The 27,322-nt window shown below is 46.5% G+C and overlaps 1 protein-coding gene across 4 annotated transcripts; it reads left to right on the top strand.

Annotated features, from left to right (window-relative positions):
- Positions 1-25,366, top strand: Utp25 (UTP25 small subunit processome component). 4 transcript variants are annotated; one of them, XR_006062241.2, is made up of 13 exons: positions 13-211; positions 666-705; positions 1,629-1,866; positions 3,437-3,607; positions 5,928-6,016; positions 8,453-8,863; positions 11,091-11,310; positions 11,917-12,119; positions 13,971-14,153; positions 14,270-14,382; positions 15,014-15,259; positions 21,069-21,164; positions 24,723-24,834. XR_006062241.2 is itself a non-coding variant. In XM_006988139.4 (12 exons), the coding sequence occupies exons 1-12, from the start codon at positions 105-107 to the stop codon at positions 24,964-24,966; spliced, it is 2,265 nt and encodes a 754-aa protein (XP_006988201.2). In that variant the 5' UTR covers positions 1-104; the 3' UTR covers positions 24,967-25,366. The 4 variants fall into 4 exon arrangements, 1 of the variants encoding a protein (XP_006988201.2); XM_006988139.4 differs by lacking the exon at positions 21,069-21,164 and having other exon boundaries at positions 1-211; positions 24,723-25,366; XR_013043520.1 differs by lacking the exon at positions 21,069-21,164 and having other exon boundaries at positions 15,129-15,259; positions 24,723-25,366.
- The last annotated feature ends 1,956 nt before the right edge of the window (positions 25,367-27,322 follow it).

Here is a 27,322-nt window from a genome sequence, read left to right as displayed (position 1 = left end):
GCTTTACGGCACCCGCCTCCGCCGTAAAGCCGGGGCGCCCACGTGCGGCAGCTTCCCACTGGGAACCTTGTTGTTTTTACTGTGGCCAGCTTGACGTTTCAGCTATGGGCAAACGCCGGAGCCGCGGCCGGAGCCAACTGCTCAGCACAATGACCAAGAAGCAGAAGAAGCACCTCCGCGACTTCGGCGAGGAGCACCCCTTCTACGACAGGTCGGGGCGGGCGGGCCGCTGGGAGGGCCGGTTCCGGGAGGCGCGGGGTCGCGGCGGGCCGGGGCACCCCAGCTGCGGCGGTGCGCCCTGCCGGTAGACCCGCGGAGACAGCCGGGTGTGCTGTCCCGGCACGCGGGGCTGAGGCAGGAGATCTCAGGTTATCCAAAAGCGAGACAGAAAGGTGAGACATGGAGTTGGCCAGCGAGAGGTGAACCCCGACCTGTGGTTTATAAACCAGCTTCTAACTTCTTCGTCATGTGATGTCGTTGAACTCTTGCCTGTTGCCCATTCGTCTTCTGGTCGTCTCTGCCCTTGTGCATGCAGGATTTTTTTTTTTTTCAATGACTGGTTTTTATCGTGTTTTCTGCACTTTTCATTTAAAGCGGAATCATTAGACCTTTCGTGATCCTGACAAATAAACAGCTAAAGTTTAACATTGTCCATTTCTTTTTAGGGTTTCCAAAAAGGAAGCAAAGCCACAGATTTGTCAGCTGGTAATGCTCTTTTCTTTATAGTAGTTGAAATTGGGTTATTAAGATTGTGTGTAAAAGTAAAGCTTGGGTACCTGTGCTTTTTGGTTTTGAATGTAAGCTGTCATTTTAGTAATATTTCTTAATTAGTTTTAAATGATGGAGATAATGGAAGCGAATTGGAAACTGCCCCATGACACTGTTATGAACCTCTGTTGAAGAGGTTCGTCACTGTGCTTGCTGGGTTTTGGTGTGTCTATTCGCCATGAAAGTATTCACACATAGTGTGAAGTAGATGGGTGCCAGCAGACTCAGACAATGGCACTCATTTCTAATTTTCCTCTTGCACCTTGAAACATGAAGCTTAATGTCTGAGATGTAAGTTAAAGCCCATAGCCTAAAATTCTGTTTGAAAAGTCAGTTTTTATTCCATGTGCAGCTCATAGGAACTGTAGCTTGGTCAACTGTTTTATGTAAATTTCATATTGGGCTTGGTTAAAGAGATGAGATTGTGTAATATTTGCAGAAAAGCTCATTGGGTTTTTGTTTCCTGTTTAATCAGTGTATATTCATTATACAAAATAGTGGGTGTCATTAGGACACCTCCAGGCATAATGACTTGATTGTACTCATGCCACCCACTGCCCTCTTCTGGCCCTGGTCTTCTACCTCTGCTGGCCCCTTTTCTCTTTGCAAACACTTTTCCTTTTAATTTCATGCCTTCTAACTTCTTTTAAATCTAGTTTTCTCATGCAAGAGAAAACATTTGCCTTTAGTCTGTCTTATTTTTACTTATCTCCCATTCTGTCCCATTTCCTTGCACGTGATATAATTTCCTTCTTTAAGGCTAAGGAAATTCCATTAGTATGTATGTCTCATATTTTATTATATTCTTTTATAATTTAAAAACAATTTTGTTTTTAAAAAACTCCCATTTTTTTCTCTAGTCAGAGAGTTCAGATACTTCACATTCTGAAAGTGAATCTGAGGAAGAACAAGAGCACATTTCAGGGTACCACAAACTGCTTGCTACATTAAAGAATGTTTCTGAAGAGGAAGACGAGGAGGAGGAGGAGGAGGAGGAGGAGGACAGTGCTGTAGCTGATGAAGAAATGAATGATGAAGATATTGATGAAGATGTCCATGTGGAAGAAGAAACAGCGGAGTTGGCTGAGACACATGAGCGTGAGTGTTTTGGGGTTGGCCTGTCCTCTGCCAGGACAGAGTGTCCTGTGCTCTCTGGGCTGAATGAGAGCATTTGGCTCCAAAGCAGAGATTCAGCCTTGTTGAATTTGGTTATATTTTGAGAATCTGATGGGAACACAGACCCTCTCATCAGGAGAATACTATTGGCTTACTCTTTGGGGGGTTTCTTCTGACCTAATGTAAGACTGCCTGCTTACCAGAGGAACATAATTTTGTTACCACTGTGACAGCTCAGTTCATGGAAGAGGTTGTTGTTCCCTTTCAGTAAGAGACCAAGTGTGCTGGAAGGTAGACATAAAAATACACAGTAATTCTTAAGTTGTACATTTGTGTTTATATGAAGCAGCTAGAGATAAGATGGCAAGGAGATTTGTTCTGTGTTATTTCTTACCATAATTCAGGCTGCTCTGAACGTCTTGAATGTGTATCTTGGTGCACTATTTTAGAGTACATTCTAGAACTGGGTGTATTAGACTTCAGAGTAATTCCTAATTGTGATAGAAATCTATTTAAAGGAATTGGCTCATGTGACTGTGAAGATTTGGCAAGCCCCAAGAGAAGCCCCTGTTACAGCTGGAGTTCAAAGGCAGTCTGCTGAAAGTCTTGCTCTTAGGGCAGACCAGCCTCCTCTGTTGAGTCAAGCCTTCTACGAATGGGAGGAGGCGCAGCACAGTGTGGAAGCCAGGACAGAGCCCAGCTGGAAATGTCTGCTTAGAGCACAGAGCCTTGGTTTCCATCTCCAGTACTACATATGTTAGGCAAAGATGGAGCATGGATTTAATCTTAAGACTCAGGAGATAGAGACAGGAGGATCAGAAGTTCAGGGTCATCCTGAGCTAGTAGTGGGCTAACAGCAAGGCCAAATTACAAGAGACCCTGTCTTAAAAAATAGTCATTTATCTTCCTGATGGAAGTCCACCAACTGGAACATAAATTTAATCTAGTAATGTCCAAGCACACCTCCAGGCTAGAGGCCCAGCTTAATTCTGAAAGGTCACTTCCACTGAATTACCTTATTGTTTAAAAATAATGCCTGGTGAGGTTGTGCATGCTTTTAATGTTTTTTGTTTTGTTTCTTTGAGACAGGGTTTCTCTGTGTAACAGTCTTGGCTGTCCAGGAGCTAGCTCTGTAGACCAGGCTGGCCTTGAACTCACATAGATCCTCCTGCTTCTGCATCCCGAGTGCTGGGATTGAAGGCTTGAGCTACCACTGCCCGGCCCACACCTTTAATTTTAAATTCCAGCACTTGGGAGTCAGAGGCAGGTGGATCTCTGTGAGTTGGAGGCTAGCCTGTCTACAAAGTGAGTTTCAGGACAGCCCTGCCCAGAAAACCAAGAATAAATAAATGATAGCAATGAGCATCAGTGTTTTAATTTGATATTGTCAACATTTAAGTATGAGTAAATCATTTTGTTTATTTATTTTTGAGACAGGGTTTGACTCTGTAGGTCTAGCTCTCTGGAAATGGCTGTTGACCAGGCTGGCCTGGAACCCACTAGAGCTCTACCACACCCTGAAAATTTTACAAAATGATTTTCAACATTTCAGGTGTATCCCCAGCTGATGACCCAAAAGAAAAAGATGGGGAGGAGCCGCCTGATGGATCACAGAAATCCCCGGAGGAATTCACAGATGAGAAACACGAGTCGCTGTTCAGCCTGGAAACCAATTTTCTGGAAGAGGATGGTGGAGGCAGTTCTTCCCAGAGAGCACCCCGAGGTGAGAGTATCTCCTGTCACCCCAGCTCTCCAGCATGCTGGGGCTGTGTGCTGACTCATGTTTAGTCCCCTCCAGTGTGCTGGGACTGTGTGCTGACTCAGGTTTAGTCTCCAGTGTGCTGACTCAGGTTTAGTCTCCAGTGTGCTGGGGCTCTGAGCTGACTCAGGTTTAGTCTCCAGTATGCTGACTCATGTTTAGTCCCCTCCAGCATCCTGGGGCTGTGTGCTGACTCATGTTTAGTCCCCTCCAGTGTGCTGGGGCTGTGTGCTGACTCAGGTTTAGTCTCCAGTGTGCTGGGGCTGTGTGCTGACTCAGGTTTAGTCTCCAGTGTGCTGGGGCTGTGTGCTGACTCGGGTTTAGTCTCCAGTGTGCTGGGGCTGTGTGCTGACTCAGGTTTAGTCTCCAGTGTGCTGACTCAGGCTTAGTCTCCAGTGTGCTGACTCAGGCTTAGTCTCCAGTGTGCTGACTCAGGTTTAGTCTCCTCCAGTGTGCTGACTCAGGTTTAGTCTCCTCCAGTGTGCTGACTCGGGTTTAGTCTCCAGTGTGCTGGGGCTGTATGCTGACTCAGGTTTAGTCTCCTCCAGTGTGCTGACTCAGGTTTAGTCTCCAGTGTGCTGACTCGGGTTTAGTCTCCAGTGTCCTGGGGCTGTATGCTGACTCAGGTTTAGTCTCCAGTGTGCTGACTCAGGTTTAATCTCCAGTGTGCTGACTCGGGTTTAGTCTCCAGTGTGCTGGGGCTGTGTGCTGACTCAGGTTTAGTCTCCTGTGTGCTGACTCAGGTTTAGTCTCCAGTGTGCTGACTCGGGTTTAGTCTCCAGTGTGCTGGGGCTGTGTGCTGACTCGTGTTTGGTCTCCTGACTGAGGGAACTCAGCAGAACCAGCTAAGTAGGAGCCATGTGGGGAGCTAGAGTAGACACCTCTTGGGTATTTGTGCTTTTCAGTACTTAGTAGAGATGAGGACTGGTCGGAGAAGGGGCTGAAGGGTGGAAATCGGGGAGGCTAGTCCCCAGGCTTCAGGTTTCTAGAGCTGGAGTCTGAGGAAGACTTTGCCTTCCTAATGGGCAGAAGAGAAGGGATAAAGACTCTTCCCTTTCTCCCCCTCACCCACTCTTCACTGGAGCAGTACTTTTTCAGATTTGTGAGGCCCAGCAAGGCCAGTCCGAGTGTTCTTATTACTAAGGGAGCTCCCCAAAGCCACCCCTCAACTCCCTCCATGGTCACCATCCTGTGACCAAATGGCAGCCAGCTGGACATGGGTTTCCGCACTGTCAATCTGCTTGTGGGTTGGTAGGCCAAGCTGGTGTTTTTCTGTGTCTGCCTTTCCTAGTTTTCTGCCATTGGGCTTCATTGTGGAGGAAGCCAAGTCCTTGTTTGGCCCAGTCGGATCTGCTGACTTTTATGCAAGAGGAGAAAAGTAGAGGTAGAATTTGCGGGATCTTAGACAGCTCTAAGCCTGGACAGAAGCGGGAAGCCACTGTCCTGAAGCCTCCACATATTTGCTGTGCAGGTGGACTGCCGGGGCTCCCTGTTCACATTGCTCACTGTTGTCCTGAGTAATTACTGTAGCTGCATGTCATTTGGCGTGTTTCCGGTTGGATCCTTGAGCAAATTACTTACTTCACTTTGCTGCTTCTCAATGAGAGGGCATGGAGAGAGGGCTGAGGATCACCTGAGTACAGTGAGCACAGAGCTGGGCGTAACCTGCATGCAGGGGATGACATTTGGATCATGTGGTAGTTCAGGTGAATATTGAGAATTCGTGTGTCTTGCTGTGCAGAATGCATAGAGCCTTGCATGCTCTCAGGAATCTTGCCATGTACCAGGTAAGACAGGAACATGTTCTGGCTTGTTTGAATTGATGGGGCAGGGTAGGGGCTAAGAGTGTGACTGTCGGGGGTAACCAGCTCTGACTTCTGCCTGGAGCCAGGGCTATACCTGGCACAGCAGACCCCTGTGAGGCACTTTTCTGTGAAGGAATAACATACAGGAGGGGGAGGTAAGATTTTTGGTGCAAAGGAAAGGTTCAGATGCAGAATTCAGGGCTGTGAAGAGCTGGGTTCACGTGCAGCGATCAAAGCCTGACCCTCAGGCTGAGGTGTCTTCCGAGGCTTTGGGCTGAGGTGTTGTGGTCAGTGTGTACTTTTGGGGGGCCAGCTTGCCAGGCTCTCTAAGCGTTGAGTGGTGCTGGAGGATGGGATGGGGTTGGGAAGAAGGGTGAGCTGAACCAGGAAGATGAGTGTGTCAGTCTCAGCAGAGACTAGAGATGAGCAGGTCGTTTTCAGAGCCATTTGCTCACTGCTTATACTCTATTCTGAATTAGATCCATTTCAACAACATGTCAACAGAGAATTGAAAGAAAAGGAAATTCAAGCTGCTGCTTCAAGTTCTCCAACTACCCAGCAGCTGAAAGTAAGTGATATTTGGTTTTCCAGGCACGGAGGAAAGCCCCACAGAAGCTGTCTGTGGTCTTTGGTTTATTGGCATATATTATCCATGGGGAGATTGGTTTGTCAGACATTGAGCTTGTGGCAACCTGCTTGCCTCAGCCTCCCTAGAGCTGGGGTTGTGGGTGTGATATCACACATGATCTAGTTGACTTTTCCCCCTTTTCTGATTTTGCAGATACATGTGCAGGTAGGTGTAAGAAGTCAGTCAGACTGACTTTTTTGCCCGATTTTTCCCATGATAGCATGGAGCAGAGTACAGTACAGTATCACTCAGTGGAACTAGACGCCCTTGATGCTACTTAGAGCTCATGCACGCAGCTCAGTACTGTCTGCTGTGGCCTTGCATCCCTAGACTCAGGTTCTCTGTGGTGTTGTCTTGTAGGATCCCATTTCTACTAACTCAGTAGGTGTGCGACACTGCGGCACTGTATGTCTCATGGACAGGGTCTCACTGTGCATGACCTGCAACTTGCTATGTAGACCAGGCTGGCCTCAGAATCAGAAGACACCTGTCTACACTCTGCCTCCCCAGTACTAGGATTAGAGGTGTGTGTGCCACCACACCTGGCTCTGTCGCTCCTTTTTACCTTGTCCACTTCCTTTAACACACCTCATTCCTGACCCCTCACCTCCTGAGCGCCTGTCTGTGTCCGGGTGCTTGTCAGCTCACTGTTCTACTGGAGTCACCCAGGGTGGGACCTGTGAGGTCACCTGCTCATTCAGCACAGTTTCCTGGAGAGTCACCCAGGTTGCTCAGCTATCTGTGGCTTATTTCTTTTATTCCTGAAGTTGCTATAATTTTAGGTCAGCAGTTTTTCAACAGTGAAAATTTTCTAAACATACCTCACAAAGTAGCATACCTCGAAGTTCTACTAGGTATGTCTTTTAAAAAGAAAAGAAAAAAAGGAAGCAATGGAGACTAAGGAAGGGAGGGCTGAATCAGTTCCAAGAGAAGGCCTAGCCTTCAGTGTCACACCTTGTGACATAGCACATTGTCAAGGTTATTTGGCCATTTTTGTCTAAAGGAATTTTTATTCCTCAGACATGTCCCTTATGATAGTTGCCAAGATCCAGTCTTGACTAGGGTTTAGGTCCCGAGATGGGGCATTGGTGCAAGGAAGACTTCTGACCACCAAGTGGATTACACTCAAATGGCCCCGAATAGCTCAGGCTGTCTTTATTTATACTTCAAGAGTTTTTCTTACCAGGGTTACACGAACAGCTTTATTGCTGGCTTCTGTTGTTGACTTTAGAAATACATCACAATTTAAGGAATACATCGTGACCATTATGAAAGCCCCCATTGTTCCCCTCTGTGCTTCCCCAAATACCCTTCCCTCTCCCTGCAGAACCTGATTCTAGACATAGCGTTCATTAACAGGTATGGGCACAATGCTTTAAGGACAACAATATTCACACCCAGACAGTTCTTTCGTGTCTGCAAGATAGATTTTTGTGCAGGTCCCTTTTCTACAAGAAGGTCCTATGTCTCGATCTTTCTATAAAGGCAGGTTTGACAGCACACTCTTTTCCCATTTCACTGTACCATACTTCTTCCACCAAAGTAAGCTCCTTTGTATGGTGAGGATGGATCAGTCCATCCTACAGTTTGCATTGTATTTTTTCCTCTTAGAGCATACCAGATTCTATGCTTGGTGTCCAGAGAACTTACTCCCAACAGTTGGCACTATGTGTAGTCCTGAGGCCTTCTTCCTAGTCTGTGTATACATGCCCTGCTCTCTTTTCCCAAACTGTGAAACATGGTTAATGTTCCAAGTGTTGTTTTCTTATATGTACCTAACTGTCTCTGTTGAGTCAGAAAAGTTCCCAGGTTGGGGTTATAGTTAGTAATTCCAGATAAGAGATTTGAGCGACATTAACTCCCTGCTGAATCTAGGGGAAACTATTGAAAAGGAACAGAATTTTCAGGGGAAATTACAGCTGTTGCATGTGTGACTGGCAAAGTAAAACTAAAAACCGCCCCAGGAATCACCAATATAACGAGAAAAAGCCTGCAAGCTACACAAATTTTGCAGATTCTTGTGCTGTCCTGTGGAGCACTGGTCCTTACCTCCTTACCAAGTGAGAGTTGGTTTCCACAGGTGTCTTGCCTTGAGGACAGGTGGTCATACGTTGCACTGCTCCCAACAGATAGTGAGGGCAGCACTAGAGGCAGAGCGCAGGTGTGAAGTCAGGCTCCAAGATGCACACCTCTGTGTAATTGTTGTCTGGACCCTCTCCCTCTGTGAGGCCCGGCATTCCCTGCACTGGAGTATGTGCGTTACCTTTGCAGCAGGCTGGGTGAGGAGCAGGTGGGATGGCCTGTGAATCCTCTGTACTGTGTGAGTGTCGGGTTGTTACTCATGCCTAACCTAGCTCTTGGTCTGTCTACCCCTAGTGGCCCATCCTGGGACAGCTTGTCTTTTCATCAAAGTTCCAGAAGATGGAAACATTTAAACCTCCAAAGGATATTGACCTAAAGTCACTTCATCTTCAGAAGCCTCTAGAGTCCACCTGGAAAAAAACCAATAGCCAGTTCCTATCTGGTCCTCAGAAATCAAATAGCCCCTTTACCCCACTCCAGAAAGAGCTGTTCTTAATTATGAATTCTTACCGAGACCTGTTCTACCCAGAGAGGACTGCCCTGAAGAATGGGGAAGAGGTCCGCCATGTGTACTGTCTGCATGCCATAAACCACGTCCTCAAAGCGAATGCCCAGGTGTTGGCCAACAACAGCAGGCGCCGGAGCCAGAAGCTTGGGGTGGGTGAAGATGATGACTTCAGGGACCAAGGGCTAACCAGGCCTAAGGTGAGTGGCAACAGAGAGCTTTGCCCTGGAGGAGGCCGTGAGGCACTGCCAAGTCATGAGTGTTGACAGCTGGCTGGTTAGTGGATCCTCAGGAGCTGTTGAGTGACAGGCAGTGCAGGACAGTGAACGGGGCTTCAGGTGCTCTCAGGGGAGAACCCAGGACACACAGAAGCACCCCATTGTTGGGGTCTCTTCCTGGTGACTGAAGGCTCACTGGTACTGTAGCTGGAAGTCTGGACAAATCTCTCCTGCTGGTGTCCCACAGCCGCTTGGTCCCAAGTAAACACACAGAGGCTTATATTACTTACAAATTGTATGGCCTCTGGGTCAGCTTATATTAGCTAGCTCTTCCAATTTAATTTAACCCATTCCTATTAATCTGTATGTTGTCACGTGGTTGTGGCGTTAGTGGTCCGCTCACATCTTATTGCTCCTTTGGAGGCGTGCTGGCGTCTCTATGACTCCACTCTTCTCAGTGTGTCTCTGCTTGGATTTCCTGCCTGGCTGTAAGCTTTCTTGCCGTAGGTCAAAACAGGTTTATTTATCAACCCATCAGAGCAACACATTTACATCATACAGAAAGACATCTCACAGTTTCTTACCCAGTTTCTATATGTGACAGTTATGGACGGACCCAGATTCATAGAAAGCCCTGCTATTAGCAGAGATGGACAAAAATCAGGCTCTGCACCAAGCCACATACACAGAAACCTTCAAGCCAAAGGTGCTTGAAGTGATGATTTCGTTTACTTTGCTCTCAAGCCTGACCTCTGCACGTTGAGGCTCTAGTGGGAAAGGAAATGTACATAATTCTGTCCACGTTCTTTGTGACGTGAGGGGCCAGGCCTTGTTCTCACACCTGCTCCACCTATATCCTCTCAGAAGCTCGTGTTTTCAGACTGTTATGGAACTCAGCAGGATTCAAGGGTGTAAATACTGATGTGGCTCTTAAAACTTTTTTAGTCTGGCCCCTCATGTCACCACCACCAGCCCAGTAATCCAGCCTCTTAAATCTTGCCCTGGCAAACAGGGCAGATTACTTACTCCGTTGGCCAGCTGGTTGCATTTTAGGTGTCTGTCTCAGAGGCATGGACATGATGTTGATGCTGTCTGTGCACTGTCTCAGATTGCCCTAACTTACTTGTGATTGGAATCTCCTGGTTTGACTAGAATCACACACACTGTTGAGTTTCTTACTTGAACAAGAATGGCAGGTAGTTAGAAATTAGCTCTTTGCTAAGCATCTTCTGATTCTCTGCTCAGCAGAAACTTTATGCATTTATTTTTAGGTGTATTTAATTTTATGTGTATGAGTGTTCTACCAGCATGTATGTATGTGCACCACATGCATGCCTGGTGTCTGTGGAAGTCAGAAGAGGGCATCAGATCACCTGGAACTGGAGTTAGGATGGTTGTGGGTCAACATGTGAATGCTGGGAATCAAACTCTGGTCCTTTCAAGAGCAACAGGTACTCTAAACCACTGAATCATCTCCTAGGCACTATCTTGAAGCATTTTTAAGAGGCTTGAAAATTGAAGTCTGTTTTTCCAACTCAGAAACGTGTCATCATTGATTTAAAAAACTGTTTATAGAATACCCTAGAAAAATAATAGTGTGTTGGTCCTTTTCTGTATTTTTTTCTTACTCAGTCTCTTAGTACTTTTCTGTTGGTGTAACAAAACACCATGACCATGGCAACATATAAAAGAAAGCAGTTAATTGGGCTTACAGCTTCAGAGGGGTGGAGTCCATGAGGGTGGACCAATGATGGCAGCAGGAACAACTGAAAACTCACGTCTTGATCCACAAGTAAGAGCCTGAGAGAGAAGCACATGGAGAATGGCAGGAGTCTCAGGAACCTCAAAGCCCACCTTCAGTGACACACTTCCTCCAACAAAACCACACCTCCCAATCCTTCCCAAACAGTTCTACCAGCTGGGAGCAAGCATTCAAACCAATAAGGCTACAGGAGCCATTGTACACGTTTGAGTGGGCCTTACTTTGCCCTCAAAGATCCTTGTATTTCTGTCCTAGAGTTTCTGCTGGTACACAGGCATCGCTTTATACTGAAAGATATTTCCCAGTTTTGCTTGAAATGTCTCCCATGGAGCTATGGGACTAAAGTTCACAGGACGTGTTTGTGTGGATACAGGAGACACATAGCTTCTGGTACTGAGCCAGGACTTTTGGGAAAATATTCACCTCTGATCTGCTATTGCCCAACAGGTCCTTATAGTGGTGCCCTTTCGGGAAGCTGCTCTTCGGATCATCCAGCTCTTCATCAGCCTCCTTGAGGGTGACAGCAAGAAGAAAATCATTGTAAGCAACAAGAAGAGGTTTCAGGGGGAGTATGGATCCGATCCTGAGGAGAGACCTCCCAACCTGAAGAGGCCTGAGGATTATGAAGCAGTGTTCGTGGGCAATATTGATGACCACTTCAGGATTGGTAATGCCCCCTGTCAAGGTGGAGGTCCTTGGGAAAGCTGGAGGGCTCCCTGACTCAGTCTTCTAGCAGAACTGAGTGCTCTTGAGACCTCTAGCTTGCCAGGGACAGGAGTTTTGCCTTGGTTGGTGGTTGGAGACTCCCAAGACAGTGTAGAAAGGCCTTGTACATTATTGTGGAAATAGTTTGGCTGCAGCTTGTACACATCAGGCACTCTCAGGCTTCTCAGAGAGTTGGGAATCACAGATACTGGGTGGGATCACCCTGAGGAGGCTGAGAAAATTCAGTGTGTGTGGGTAAGACTAGATCTCCATCCTGTCTGTTTGTCGAGTGCCCGCCCAACCTTAGGCACCCACCCAGCTTTCAATTTTGTGTCTTATTAACTGCTTACCTTTATAAGTTCTTGGGAGAGTGCTCACTGTTCATGACCTTGGGCCTCATTCACAAACATCTACTGAGTGTCTGCAGCATGATTGACGTGGTTAAGGAATTAAGAAGCTGGGAATTAGAAGTTAAAATTTGTACTTTGAAGGAAATCCAACCTAGGAAACAGCACTGGGTGACAAGCACTCACAGCTGGCATGGATGCTGACAAATGGTGTTTTTTAGGAGTGGCAATACTTCAGAGGAGCATTCGTCTCTATGCCCCCTTTTACTCCTCCGACATCCTCATCGCCTCCCCCCTGGGCTTGAGGACCATCATTGGTGGCGAAGGAGAGAAGAAGAGAGACTTTGACTTTCTGTCTTCTATTGAGCTTCTCATCATTGACCAAGCTGACATTTACCTGATGCAGAACTGGGAACATGTCTTGGTAATGATGAGTCTTCCCCGTTGGAGGGACGGGATCCTTACTCGGTGTGTGTCGGGTGGTTTTAGTCTAAAACAGCTGCTTGCAGCAGTGTCTGATCCAAGCTGGCTTGTTCTAAGAGCAGTGCTGTGTCTCAAAGGGTTATGACCCTCAATTTGGAAATAAGTTACTCTACAAACTACCCAGAGAGGAAGAAGGTCCTGTCAGTGTTTTCAAATATCCCCAGAGATGCCCATTAAAGGTCTCTTTCTAGTAAGGATAGATAGATGAATGGGTGGATGGAAATCCTCACCAAGAACCCACTTACCAGGCAAGCCCTCATACAATTCTCAGCCAAGATGGGAAAACATGGCATAAAGTTTCTTTTGGGAAAGGGGCAAAGGCTTGTGATGTAGCCCAGGCAGTCCTTAAACCCTATCTTCCTGCCTCAGCGTCTGGAGTGCTGGGATTATACACATGCATCCATACCCAACTGCCTAATATTTCTTGTTAGTTTCTTTGTCTTTTTTTTTTTTTAAGAGTTTTATAATTTTTTATTTTCTTGTTTGTGTGGGGGTGCCAGAAGGCATCTGATCCCCTGGAAATGGAGTTACAGGTTGTGAGCTGCCCAGTATGGATTCTAGGAATTGAATGTGAGTCCTCTGGAAGAGCAGTGAATGCTCTTACCTGCTGAGTCATCTCAGCTCTGACTAGCATTTCTTATGTGGGACCTTGTTTCATGGAAAGTGTGTCTTCATGTTCTAGTTTTCTTTCCTCCACATGATGTGGTGCCCTTGGTTTTAGGAGGAAAGGACTGTGGAACTACTCTTATCACAGAGCTATGATAGTTTTAAGGCAGGTGACAGCTCACCTCTGCTTCTACCTAAGGACTTAATTTGGGGGACATCAAGGACAGTTGACACTTGTGAAAAATAAAGTTGTAGCACTCATGACTCTTGGAGTGTGTCCTGCAGTATGTTAAAATGCAGCTGAAGTGGACACGGCAAGCCTGGTGTGGTAGCTCATACCTGTAAGCCTGGCACTTGGGAGGCTGAAGCAGGAGGATTACAGTAAGTTTATGGCCAGACTGGTCTACAGTATTCAGGCTACCTTGACCTTACACACCCTGTCTCTAGAAGGAAAACAGAGAAAAGGAATTTGAGGAGGAACAAGTGGCACAGCCCTGGGCCACGAGGGCTTTGGTTTCTCTTGTTTGCCATGCTAGGAGGTGAACAGGATCCTGGGCATCTCTGTCACCGGTGTTCTGAGACCCAGTCACTGAAGCACAGAGGTTCTGCTTTCATTGCGGCTTCCTTTTTTGTCCAGGTCTGGAACAGCAGCCCCAAGAGTGGCCAGTCTTTATTTCACAAGTTCCTTTCTTCTATCAGTCTTGTTTTCTTTACACTTTGTATTTTTATTATTGATTTTTCTCTGTTGACGTATAAAGTAGTGGGTTTCATGTGACCCTTTCATGCGTACTTTGTCATGTTCACCCCGTCCACTCTCCCACTGACCCCTTCAGTAATTCTTGTGGTCTTCGAGACAATCTCAGTCTGCAGCCTCAGCTTATCTCAGACTCACTGTGTAACTTGTACTGGCCTCAAGTCCTCCTGACTCATGGTGCCCCACCATGCCTAGTTCAAAAAATTCCTTTTAAAGGAATACTCCAATAGCTAGCCTGTGTTCTTCTGTTGTGCTTATTCTTCCTGGAGTGTTCAGCTGACCTTGAGCAGGTCAACATCTGAGCCTTACTTTTCTGCTGTCACTAGGAGATAGTAATACATACTTCATGGGGTTAAGGATTATAAATGCTCATGGGTGCCCAGCACACATGCTCGGTGGACACTAATGGTTGTGGTGTTTTGCTCCTCCAAGCATTTGATGAACCACATGAACCTGCTACCTTTGGACTCACATGGGGTGGACTTTTCTCGAGTTCGCATGTGGAGCCTCAATAACTGGGCCAAGTACTACCGTCAGACCTTGCTCTTTGGTGCCCTGCAGGACGCCCAGATCAACTCTGTGTTCAACAAGCACTGTGTCAATGCGCAAGGCCAGGTGAGTCCTGTCCTCAGATCGTCGTGCAGCACAGACTGGGTTTGGTCATGAAATACAAGAGTTGATGGCATGCGATCAACAAAGGACGCCTGCCTAAAGTTCTTCCCTCCTGGCAGGTGGCTGTGAGGAATGTCCCAGTGACAGGCTCCATCAGTCATGTGCTGGTGCAGCTCCCACATGTCTTCCAGAGAATGGACGCCCAAGATCTGCCTTCAGTGATTGATGCCAGGTAACTCCACCCACGCCCAGAGGGCCTCCTCGAGAGATCTGACTTTGGGTGCATATTTAGCACTAGACTCTGTTGCTTGTAGTAAGTACTGATTACCAGTTGGGTCCCAAAACTGAACTCAAGCATGACAGAAGGAAGCCGGGGAGAAATGGGGGCTTGGCCTTAGTCTCAGAGCTAAAAAGAAGCAAGGTTGGGACTGAAGCCTATGCTCCTGGCCCCTTGATTGAGACGTTGCAAAATCACGCCGTACTGCTGTGGCTGTGATATACTCTAGTGCCATTCCACTCAATTGTAAACCCTTCAGGGAAGAGCTGATTGCCTAATTCTCTCCACATTTGCCTCTGTGGGCCTATGTGCTTAGCGTGTGCTGGACAGGCAGGGCTTACTTGTTACTGAGTGAGTGAGGAGTGTGGTCTGAACTGCACTAATTCTCTGGCATCATTGGCACCGAATCTGCCTTTACACTTGCTGTGAGCACCTCATTTTCTACGTGCTTATCAAGTTTTACCCTTGCGTAGTCAGTCTTTGGCCTTGGGATCCCTCAGGTTGTGGCTTGCAGGCCCACACTGTTACTGCCTACTGTAGGTTCAGCTCTAGACTGTTAACCTTGTCCTTGGCCTTTCCTAATCAGGTTTCACTTTTTCATAAACAAGATTTTGCCTCAGTACCGGGATGCCGTCATGTCCCATACACTCATCTATGTCCCCTCCTACTTTGACTTTGTGCGTCTCCGAAATTACTTCAAGAAGGAAGAGCTGAACTTCACACACATCTGCGAGTATACACAGAAGTCTGGGGTCTCCAGGGCTCGACACTTCTTCCTCCAAGGAGAGAAGCAGTTTCTGCTCCTCACAGAACGTTTCCATTTCTACAAAAGGTAAAACAGTACAGGATCTACCCCTGAGAAGCCTGGGCATGCTCTGTGGGGCTGTGCACACATCCCTCACCGCTGCTCTTTCAGAGAAGCCACAGGGGTTGGTGACGCTGGTCTCTGCATTGTGGATTGGTGGGTAGGTGGTTCATTGGTTGCTTGGTTGGTTAGTTGGTTACTTCCAGAAATGGACATTATTGGGAAGGGTAGAAGCTGCCCTGTGTGGTCTGGAATACAGCTTAGTCCAACACCTCACAGAAACCAGTCCAGAGTTGAAGAGCAGGACAGGATCCACACAGATGAGTTTGGGGAGGTGGAAGCTGAGCATAGTGTCAGCCTCACTGAGGAGTCATGCCCAGGGTGACTGTCTCACTGTGGAAAACCTTGATGGTGGCAGGGGCAAAACCTGAAGAGGCTCAGAGTTGAGTGTTTTTAGTGCTTCAGTGTGTGCTTAGATTACTAGCAGTCAGAACAGAACATGGTGGCCGTTTTGCTAGTACTTTTTAAGTTCTAATTTGCTTGTTAGTTAATAAGAGCTTTCTGGACCTGCTCAATGGCTATGGCCTGAGCTCACTTCCCAGGACCCTCCTGGTGGAAGGAGAGAATTGCGTGGTTCTCCACAAAGCTTCCCAAATCCCCATCAGGCTTCCTGCTGCCAGATGCAAACCTTTCTAATGCTTTACTATAGAGAAGGAAATTATATCCAAATCCTTCTTTCTGACTTCTTACGGTAGGATTTTCAGTTGTTGTTTCATTTCATTTTGTTAAGCAAGGTTTTATTAAGGGAAATTTCAAACTATCCATGCAGCCCAGGCTGGCCTTGAACTCACTGGGTAGCGCAGGCTAACCTTGAACTCCTGATCCTCCTGCTTCTACCTCCCAAATTCTGAGATTACGGGCACATACCTCCACACCTAGCTGATATTTCTGTTTTATTAACTTGCCATGATATAGACCAACAAGGATCTGCCAGGCATATAAGCCAGAATTCTGCTCTCCAAGCTTTGATGGACATTTAGCCATGCACCATGACCCTATAGGCCTTTTCATTTATGCTGGTATAGGAATGTTGTTTCCCAAGTGTGTTTTGTTTTCCTGGATGATGAAGGAGGTATCCTAGCAGCCTGCACAGGCTCGACAGATTAGGCATGAAGACTTCTTTACTTATTATACCTAGTGATACACAAAGATGTAACATTACATGTAATGAATTGTTTGTTCTCCAGCTCCATTCTTGGCAACCTGGGCTGCTTGGCCGGGAGCTCATGGGTGCCTGCCACTGGCCGCATTGTTGGCTGTGTTCTAGACAGTTGCTTCTCTTCATGGTGGAGTCACACTCACTGAAGCTGTTAGCTTTGTGTCATTCCAGCAATGGAATGGAAGCATGCTGTCTGCATGGCTGGAAAATTTCCCAGGGTGATTCTAGCCATTTCAAATGTAACTGGGCTAGGCGCTCCTTTCAGACATCTCAGCAGGTTTTCAAGGCATCCGTGAAAGGAGTCCTGGAGACAGAGCAATCCCAGTGTATACTGTTTACACTCAGATCAAATTCTCCTCAAGCTCATTGTGAAGACAAGTCTCAGCCTATGTCACTCACAGGTTTCTTAGGGTGGAGATGAACTGCAGCAGTGCCACATGTCTCTGCCATGGCTAATGATCTCAGGGTTTCCTTCTGTCAAAAAGTTACCGAGAGGCTGGAGAGATGGCTCAGTGGTTAAGTGCACTGGCTGCTCTTCCAGAGGTCCTGAGTTCAGTTTCTAGCACCCACATAGCAGCTCACAGTCTGATGCCCTCTTCTGGTCTGCATGCATACATGCAAACAAAGCACCTGTGTACATAAAAAAATAAATCTTTGCCAGCTGTGGTGGCACACATCTTTAATCCCAGCACTCAGGAGACAGAGGCAAGCGGATCTCGGTGAGTTCAAGGCCAGCCTGGTCTACAGAGTGAGTTCCAGGACAGCCAGGACTACACAGAGAAACCCTGTCTCTACAATACAAACAAAAAAGTTATCAAAGAGATGATGAAAATTTAGCCTGTAATTACTTTGGATCCAGTTTTATATTTAATCTGAGAGGAGGAAGCACCTGAGGGCATGCTAGAGATGGAACCTCGGGCCTTACATGTGCTGGGCAGACGCTCTGCCACTGAGCTCAGCCTAGCATTACAGTATGTGTGTTACGAGTCGGGGGAGGAGGGGGGGAGGGTCTCAGGGTTCTGTGTCTCATACAAAGAGTTGAATAAGAGAGAAAAAAGTGGAAGTAAAGATAGAGAACACTCCACAGGGTAGAGCAGGCAGTAGCAAGCATATGGACCAGGGGTTCTAACTTCTTTTCCAGTGTTCTTTTTATGAGTCTAGGTGGATGGAGAGCTGAACCCCAGGGGAAGGTATGCAACAGTTTACCTTGACTGACAGATGGCTGTTCTATAACCTTGGATAATCAGTATGTGTTTGGTTCATATATCCGTAATTGTAAGCATATGTATGTCCCATCATGTGTACACGTGAGGTCATAAATAGGGGTTGTTTGTTTTGGTATGTTTTTTTCCTTCAGGGACAGATAAGGTCCTCATTGTACTTGTGCCCAACTCCAGTCTCCTTATTGCAAGCCATGGGTTACAGGATTGGGGTGCCTCGGATTACTGGGCTGGCCCTGCTTGTCATAGTCGTATCCCACTGACTGGTTGACAGTGTTGAGAAGAGGAGAATAAAAGCAACTTAGAGCTGGGTGGGTGTCATGACTTCTCTTCCTGGAGGGTTCATTGTACCATTGCTGCAGTGGGGAAGATTCCAAGCCATAGACAAGTTGGAAACTAGATTTAGGCTGCATGGCATTCAGAATGGCTGCTGGGGCGGGGCTAGGTCCTCCCTGCACTTGTGTGAGTCCAGGTTCTAGAAGTGATGGATCTGGTGTTTGCACCACACAGAAGCAGCTTTGGAATGCAGCTATGGTAGTCTTTATCTGTTGTCAGGGAAAGCAGACACGTGGCATGTCCTGGGCTTTATAAAGGTCCTGTCAGGATTAGGCTTATTTGACGGCTTGGTACATTCACAATCAGGGGAGGTATACAGATAAAAGTAGGATAGGAAAGGGAGCTCGGGATGGGAGACTTCATGAACTACCTCTGAACAGGCTCAGTCTTGCTGTTTCTAGGAAGTTCCTAGTCTCTTTTTGGAGCAAATTGAAACAGACCTTTTTTGGTTTTTATTAACAATGTGATCATGCTTCTCTTGTCTTCTTTGGTTTTCCCACTTCTGCGGGTATTTATTACATGTACAGAACTTGGAGATTAAATTTAAAAAGAAACCATAGTCACCCATGATCACTACAAATACTTTGATTAGCTAGACCTGTTGTAATGCTTGCTCTTAGGAGATACAGGTAAGAGGGTCAGGGGTGCAAGGCCAGCCTAGTTACGTGGGGGTGAGGATTAAAAAGAAACAGCTGGGCCAGTGAGATGTCTCAGCAAGTAAAGGCGTGCTTCACCAAGTCTGATCACTTCAGTTCCATCCCCAGGACCCCCGTGGTAGAAAGAGACCAACACTCTCAAGTTGTTTTCTGACCTCTGCATACATGCCATAGTGCACATGCACATACACAGTAACTAAGTTTTAAAAATTAAAGAATACATCCTTTACATAAATATTTTAATGTGTTTTTCCTTTTATTTTTTACATGAGAAATCTGAGCATATATATGTGCCTGAACCCTTCACTAGTCTTTTTAAAATGCCACGTATGCTTTGGGATTTTTCTCCCTTTAAGTATCTCACGTGCTCATTGTAAAGCAAAACCCAAACGCGAACTATCTCCCTATCTGCATATTGTGGATACATTTTTAAGCTAGTGTATACAACTTTCCCATACACCCTCCTTTTCCCTAGATTTCTAGAGAAAGAAAGATTTCCCCTGTGGAAAGATTTCATTTCAGAAGGAAATGGTAAGATTCTTAATAAGCATCTGCAGCCCTTGTCTCTGAGTTCCCCAGCCATTGGTACTTTATCACATATGTGTGCACATTTGTGTCTCTCTACTCCAGCAGTGGGTACTTTACCACGTATGCATGTACATTTGCTTATGTCTATTCCAGCCACGGTCACTTTATAATGTATAATGTATAACGTATGCACATTTATGTCTCTCCACTCACCTCTCTTTATTTTTCTCTTCCTGAATCATTCAAAAGTTAGTTTTGAGCTCTGGATGGTAGCACATGTAAATGTTACAGCTCTGATAGAAAGGTATCCTGGCAGTAGGAAGCCAAGGAATACCTACAGCTCTGAAGGGAAAGTATCTGGACAGAAGTGTTACAGCTCTGTTCTGGTGGGGGACAGTTTCCCCAGCAAAGTGTTACAGTCTTTGCTCCAGCAGGGGAGAGTTTCCCCAGTGAGGTTGTTAGAGCTCTGCTCAGCTTCCCTGGGGTGTAACCATTCTGCTCCAGCAAGGGAAAGTTTCTCCAGCTAAGTGTTACACTTCTGCTCTGCCCCAGCTCTGCTCTGCTCCCGTCCTAACAACAACCTCACTCAAGAGACTTATTGGGAGGGAGGAATCCAGGAGAGTGGCTGCCTCTGCCAGGGTAATAAAGGCAGTCCCATATTGAACAGGTACAGGGCGTATATAGGGTTTCTTAGGGGCAGAGCTTCCAGGGTGAAGATTTTCAGGGTAGGGATTGGTAGGATCTCAATTCCTGAGCTTGGGACAAGCCCCCATTGGTTGGATTTTGTGCTCAGGAATTGGTTGGATTTCAAGTTGGTTAGGGGCAGGGTGTGTTTCCTTGGCTCGGGTCTCAGGGCCAGGATGTTCTTTCACTGGCCCTTTTTACCCTACAGCACACACTTGTTGTCCCACTACACCACAAGTTAGATCAGAAGGATCCCTTCAACCTAGGAGTTAGGGACCAACCTGAGCAGTGTAGCAAAACTTCTCTAGCTAAAGAAAAAGAAAGATGAAAGGGGCTTGGTGATACTTCACCCTGAGTGTTGCAGCACACATCTCGTCAACACAAGAGCCTGTGGTGTCCTGGCACTTGGTGTCACTGAAGTGGTACTGTTATAGGTGGGCTAGAGCAGCTTTCCTGGGCTGTTCTGTTCCCCAGTCCAGGACACGAGGTATACAAAGCATTTGTTGACTTCTTTAGTTTAGTCTCAACCAGGGACTTGATTGTCAGGATGCTTTTGATTGTCACACTGTAGGATTATTCTAGTGAGCTGAGAGCAGGAATGATGCTGGGCCCTTGCAGTGTGCAGGTCAGCTCACCAAAGAGTGTGGCCTGACCCAGAATGTCAATTGTGAAAGAACGGATCTGTGATAATTCTCTTGATTTTGTTCTCTTTATGACATTGGCATTGTTTTGAAGGGTCCTATCTTGTTTCTTACAATTATGTCCCATAATTCAGATTGTCTAGTTGCTTATTGTTTGGACAAGTGGCTTCCAGACTTGGGTGTATATTAGAATTCTTGAGAGTTATTAACAAGCCACATGTTGAGTCCCATCTCAGTACTACTGAATCAGTGTCTGGGGACAGGTGGAGTCCCTACAACAGAAAAGACAGGCTGAACGATCAGTGTGCATCAATTTGACTACTGATTAAAATAATACTTATGTTCAGAATTCTACCTAAGAGGGACGAGTATCAATCCTGCCTCATTTCATGGTAATGGCCCCCAAAGGGAGGGACACTATTGGGAGGTGTGGCTTTGTTGGAATAGGTGTGCTCTTGATGGAGGGAGTGTGTCACTGTAGAAGCAGGCTTTGAGGGCTCATACATGCTCAAGCCATGCCCGGTGAGACGGACCACTTCCTGTTGCCTGCAGGATGTAGGACTGACTCTTCAACTGCTTCTCCAGCACCATGTCTACCGCAGTCTACTGTGTTGTGCCATGATGATAATGGACTAAGCCTCTGAAAATGTAAGCCACCCAATTAAATGTTTTTCCTCTATAAGAGTTGCCATTGCCATGGTCATGGTGTCTCTTCACAGCAACAGAACCCACACACATGATGGCAGCCTGCCCATTTGGGATGGTGCCATTCGCCAGAATCACTGGGTCAGTGTGGGTCTGCTAGGCTTTCCTGGTGTAAAAGAGCCTTTCTCATCCATTAATACGTAGTCAATGCTGTATTTGCCATGGATATATGCCATTCAGTTGTTTAGTTATGAAATGAACCTCATTTCCTTTTAATGAGCATGTAGTTTTGTTTTGTTTTTTCAGTTTTTGAAATTATGGTGAGCCCTTCATATCTGTGGGTTCTGTATTCTCAGATTCAACCAACTGTATACTGAAAGAAGGCTGTGTATCAGTACTGAAGTGCAGATTTCTTGTCATTGTTCCCTAAGCAATACAGCTTTTAAAAAATGTTTATTTCCTTTGTATGAGTGTGCATATGTGTGTGCCTGTGCCCACAGAAGGTATCAGATCCCCCAGAACTGGACTTACAGACATTGTGAGCTGTGATGTGGGTGCTGGGAACCCAGCTTGGGTCCTCCGAAAGAACAGCATGTAGTCTTAGCTACTGAGCCATCTTTCCAGCCCTCCACTGTAGTTTAACAGCTCTTCACACAGCACTGACACCGTGTTAAGTAAGAGGTAACTTAGAGTGTACAGAAGTATCAGGTTCTGTGCAAATACTGCGTCATTTCATGTGATAGACCTGAGCATCTGTAGTCTTAAGTGTTAGAGAGGGTGCTCAGCCCAGTGTGTCCTGGTTCCTTGGCACACTGAGTGCACAGTTCTGCAAGTACATCCGTATGCATGTGTTTTGATGATAGACCCACCTAGTTTTCTTTAAAATAGATTTTGAAAGGAAAACTTACCGTCATAAAGGCTGCATACAGTTAAAAGTGGGTCCGTTGTCCCTCACCCTTTTGCATCTTCTCCTCTGCCTCACTCCACAAATTCAAGGGCTGGTGTGCAGGAGGCTCTGAGCACCATCCCTAGCACCACACACACACACACACACACACACACACACACACACACACACACACGACACCCCGTTGTTACAGTGTTTTTTTCTTGCTTTTCTGTGATGTATGTAATTTTCAGTTGGATACACACTCTGTGATGAATAGTCCTTATGTTCATATGCACCTTGTCTGCTAGCCACTAGTGTGGGTGGCTACTTTAGTCTTGTCTGGATTTGATGGTTGCCATAGGAACCTTTCATATACCACAGAATTCAAATTCCTGTAGCAGATAGAGGGCTTGCTTAGCTTGGTGTCTGGGGTACTGATGGGTTTTCTGGGTGTCCTGGTCTCTCAGGACAGAAGTATGCAGGTTCTGTTGGAATATATCATTTCATATGACAGACCTGAGCATTAGTAGTCACTGTTTAAGTGCGTCCATACCGTCTGCACACCCCCACCCCACCCCACCGTGCTTCGGGGACTGCGGTGGACATTTGTGAGCTGTTGGAACTTCACTGCCTTGTCCTGATGTTGAGAGGAGCCTCAGGCAGGCTCTTGTAAGGTAGATGGACTTGGGCATCTGTGTCCATGGAGATGAGAAAGGACCAACAGGTGCTAGAATTGGTGCTGTTGGTTTATGCCCTGGCTCCAACCTCATGCCCATTTTGCTTGATTATGAAGGTAATGTTAAGTTGTTCAGTATGTAGTTTTCTCTGGCAGAATTTTATTTTCTTTTTATTAGTCTCTATTTAGTGTGTGCGCAGGTAGAGATCGAGGGGCGTCTTTACGGAGTCAGCTCTCTTCCAGCATGTGGATTCCAGGAATTGAACTCGGGACCGACCTCAGGTTCCCTCACCCATGCATCCCTCCTCCTCTGGCAGCTTTTTAGTCCTGCTCTGCTGTCTTGCCTTTACTTCAGCCCATGCAGAACAGGCTCAGAAAACGTACATTTCAGCCAGCTGTGGTGACACACAGCTGTAACTCCAACATTCTGGGAGGCTGAGGCAAGAGGATTGTGAGTTGTGGGTTTCATAATGAGTTTGAGGCCAGCTTGGGCTACATAGTAAGACCTTGTCTCTAAAGAAAAATGGGGCTAATGGGATGGCCCAACCAGTAAAAGCATCTGGTTTCCACATGACAAAAAGAGAGCCTACTCCCACAACACACACACACACACACACACACACACACACACACACACACAGTAAAATAAATAAATGTCAAAAAAAATTTTTAAAGGTCCGATATTGTGGCTCACACCAGCACTTGGGAGGCAGGTAGATCTCTGTAAGATGAGGCCACCCTGGCCTACACCACAAATTCCAGGCCGACCAGAGCTACACAGTGAGATTCTGTCACATAAAAATAAATCAATAATAAATATTTAAAAATTGGGCCAGGCATCATGGTGCAGTCTATAATCTCAGCACTCGGGAGAAGGTAGAGGCAGATGGTTCCTTGTGAGTTTGAGGCTAGCCTGATCTACTCTCTGACTTCCAGGTCAGCAAGGGCTACATACTGGCTGGGTGGTGGTGGTGGTGGTGGTGGTGGTGGTGGTGGTGGTGGTGGTGGTGGTGGTGGTGGTGGTGGTGGTGGTGGTGGTGGTGATGACGACAGCGGCGGCAGCACGCACTCCTTTAATCCCAGCACTTGAGAGGTAGAGGTAGGCAGATCTCTGAGTTCAAGGACAGCCAGGGCTGCACAGACACCCTGTCTGGGGGGGGGGGGAGCTACATAGTGAAACCCTGTCTCAAAAAAAAATATTTTTTAAGAAATACAAATTTATTATTTTAAACAAAAAAAGGGGAAATGTGGTGATATATTATGTACCCTAATAAAATTTGCCTGAAGATCAGAGAACAGAACAAGCTACTAGATTAAACATAGATGCCAGGCAGTGGTGGCACACACCTTTAATCCTAGCACTCGGGAGGCAGAGATCCATCTGGATCTCTGAGTTCAAAGCCACCCTGGACTACATGAGATTGACTCAGTTTAGGAGAAAAAACAGAGCCAGATAGTGGTGGCACACAACTTTAATCCCAGCACTGGGAAGCAGACACGCCTTTAATCCCAGGAAGTGATGGCTGGGCGGAGAAAGTTATATAAGGGGATGAGGAGACAGGAACTAAAGGCTTTTCAGCAGAAGCGTCCCTTTCAGCTAGAGGCATTTTCGGCTAGAGGCTTTTTCGGCTAGAGGCTTTTTCGGCTAGAGTCTTTCAGGTGAGGACTCAGGATTTCAGTCACGATTTGTGGAATTGGTGAGGTAAAATGTGGCAGTGGCTTGTTCCTTTGTCTCTCTGATCTTCAGGCAGATTTTGTTAGGGTACACAATATATCGCCACAAACAAATTTTTGTTACCATTATCTTAAACCCAGCATTAGGAATTCAGTTACGTTGTCACAAAAATAAACCCTCTGGCTCTGGTTGCTTTCTGTCCATGGTTTGTGCTCCTATTTTCACCCCAGGCATCTAGCAACACAGTGAGCCATGTCTCTGAAGCCATTGGTAGCACAGCTCCGCTGGCGGGCTTCTTCATACCCACTCCCTCTCTCACAGGTACACAATAAAAGGCATCAGGAACCTGATATTCTACGAATTGCCAACATATCCTCACTTCTACAGTGAAGTCTGTAATATGCTGAGAGCCACCAGTAGAGGAGAGGAGGCCACGTGGACCTGTACTGTGCTCTATTCCAAGTACGACGCCCAAAGGTTGGCCGCTGTGGTTGGTGTCGAGCGGGCGGCACAGATGCTCAGGTCTCCAAAGAACGTCCACCTCTTTGTCACCGGAGAGAAATGAGTGTGGAGCAGGACAGTGCATCGATGAGCCACGGAGACCTGATTCTCATCACTTCCCCAGGAGCAAGCTCCAGACTCACTGCAGTTTTGTGTCCCTGGGAAGTGCATTATAACCAGTGTTGGTGACCACAACTGCCAGATCCAAGAGCAGTCTGCAAGGACTGTCACATTGTGCTTGTCAAGGGTGTAAGCTCTAAGTTCTCCAATTACGATCTTAACTTTTTACATGGGGAGGATTCTCTGACTTGCTCAGCATTCTGTCAAAGCATTGGTAGTGTTGTTTGTGAGGCTGGCCAAGGAAGCTGGCGACACCTACTGCTGTGTCGTCTTGGTCTTGGCACATGTCCTGTGGAACTGCCTTTGCAGCCAAAGTAAAAAATTATAAACACTCCAACCTAGAAGAGTACATTCATCACTAATCTTTTGAAATTCCTCACGGTGTTTTAATAGCTAACACATTTAAGGTCAAGTTATATAAAGCAGCGTTTATTTCTACAGTTCAAGAAACACCTTTTAGGACCCATGTTTGATGCCCGTCCTTATTGCCACTGTCTCTTGTTGCTTTAGCTGGTTTTTAAGTCATGTAGCAGGTCAAAGTGAAAAGGAAATCATACTTTGAAACATTAAAAACATTATTTTAAGCTTTATTATAAAAACAAACACCATTGCAAACGAAGAACCATCACAGGCGACTGTTGCAGGAAGTGCGAGGTCTGAGCTGACTAGGTTGTTGGCAGTTGCCTGCCAGCCTCACATGCGTGTGGCCTCATCCCTTTGTGTGTTCATGTGAGCGAGGCTTGTTCTTTGGGACCTCAGCACGGTCTGCCTCGAGTGAGCAAACTGTCGCTGCTGCCACCAGATCCCTGGCTCCACTGGAGCCTGAGCCACGTGTGCCAGCCTTGTTCTAGACAGCGAGAGGACGGGGCGGGACTGCGGGCTCCCGTTGAACCCGCTGTGTCCTAAACTCGGAAACAGAGTTTCCTATGGACTGAATTGACCAAGACGCTCTGAGGCCAGGAACCTCCTCAGGTGTTTCCTTGGTTTGATTAAATGGCACTGTGGCAGGAGCCTCACCGAGCCCCATTACTGCCGACCCAACTGACCACTTGTGTAAGACAGGATTTGTCAGACTTCACTTTAAAGTGACAAATTAATTTCTACTTCATTCTTTTTGGGTTTTTTTGTTTTTGTTTTTGTTTTGTTTTTTGTTTTGTTTTTTAGGTCGAGTATCCACCCCAGGCTGCCCTGGGACTCATGACAATCTTTCTGCTCTCAGAGTGCTGGAATCACAGGCTTGAGCCACCATGCCTGGCCTCACTTTATTTTAAATTTATAGACATGCTTCCTTTTTCATTGAATGGGTTACAATCTTGCCATCATTATTTTTTCAGGAACTACCCTGGTCTCAGATATGACCAGTAGGATCATCTTTAAGCGGAATCCTGTGTCCTCACTTGTCCCCTTCTACTTAGGGATCAGGGGTTGTTGTATTTCCTGACACGGCATTCAAGTTTCTCTATTTCAAGCGCCATCTGTGGTGAGCACAGTAATGTGTGTCCTGGGTCTTGTATTCAGGTCCAGGTTGCTCAAGAAGACCCTGACGTCTTAATATTCCTCCACCTCCCATGTGCCACTAATACATCTGGCTGTTTGTTGTCCTCAAGGCTGTTGGTTGAGAGTTTTGTTTGTCTTGTATTTCTGATTGATTGATTGATTGATCGGTCGATCGATCCATTGATCCATTGATCAGTTTACAGTGCTTGAGAATCAAACCCAGGATCTTGCTATGAAACTTAAGACAGCCATGGCCTTGTGGCCCAGGCTAACCTCAACTCATAACCCTCCTGCCTCTGCCTCTCAAATGAGGGTCACAAACCCAGCAGCTCTGGGTGCTGGGTTCCTTGCTGACCTTCCCTACCAGCCCCAGGCTCTTCCTCAGAGCTTTGGAATGTTTGTCTGAATGTGCATGCATGTGTGAACACACACAAACATTGAAATTTACTTCTTGTCCGCATATTAGAAACTGTGAATTCAGATTAGTGTCTCTATTTCCGGTGTATGCTGCAGGGTTCCTTCTGAGTGATTTCCCCTGTCCTCAGAGACAAGCCACAATGGGTACATATTTTCTTATTCTTGTACATACTTCAAGTTTCTTAAAACAAAACAGTGATGGCTTGGCAGATAAAGGCACTGACTACCAAGCCTGGGCATTTAAGTTCTATTCCCGGAACTCACATGGTAGGAGACAAACAACTCCAACAGTTGTCCTCTGACCTCCACGTGGGTGCCATGGCACCTCATCCCCCCCCCACACACACACAGATTTATTTAAAAAAATTTTTTTAAAGTGATACAAT

This window comes from Peromyscus maniculatus, chromosome 11, assembly GCF_049852395.1.
Source record: "Peromyscus maniculatus bairdii isolate BWxNUB_F1_BW_parent chromosome 11, HU_Pman_BW_mat_3.1, whole genome shotgun sequence".
Taxonomy (NCBI): Eukaryota; Metazoa; Chordata; class Mammalia; order Rodentia; family Cricetidae; genus Peromyscus; species Peromyscus maniculatus.
This window is presented reverse-complemented; position numbering and strand designations above follow the sequence as displayed.

Excerpts from the sequence above, each read along its gene's own strand:
- Utp25 (XM_006988139.4), top strand. The coding sequence starts at position 105 with ATGGGCAAACGCCGGAGCCGCGGCCGGAGCCAACTGCTCAGCACAATG. Across the intron at positions 706-1,628 it reads AGCCACAGATTTGTCAGCTG|TCAGAGAGTTCAGATACTTC; the intron begins GTAATGCTCTTT and ends TTTTTTCTCTAG. Across the intron at positions 3,608-5,927 it reads TTCCCAGAGAGCACCCCGAG|ATCCATTTCAACAACATGTC; the intron begins GTGAGAGTATCT and ends ATTCTGAATTAG.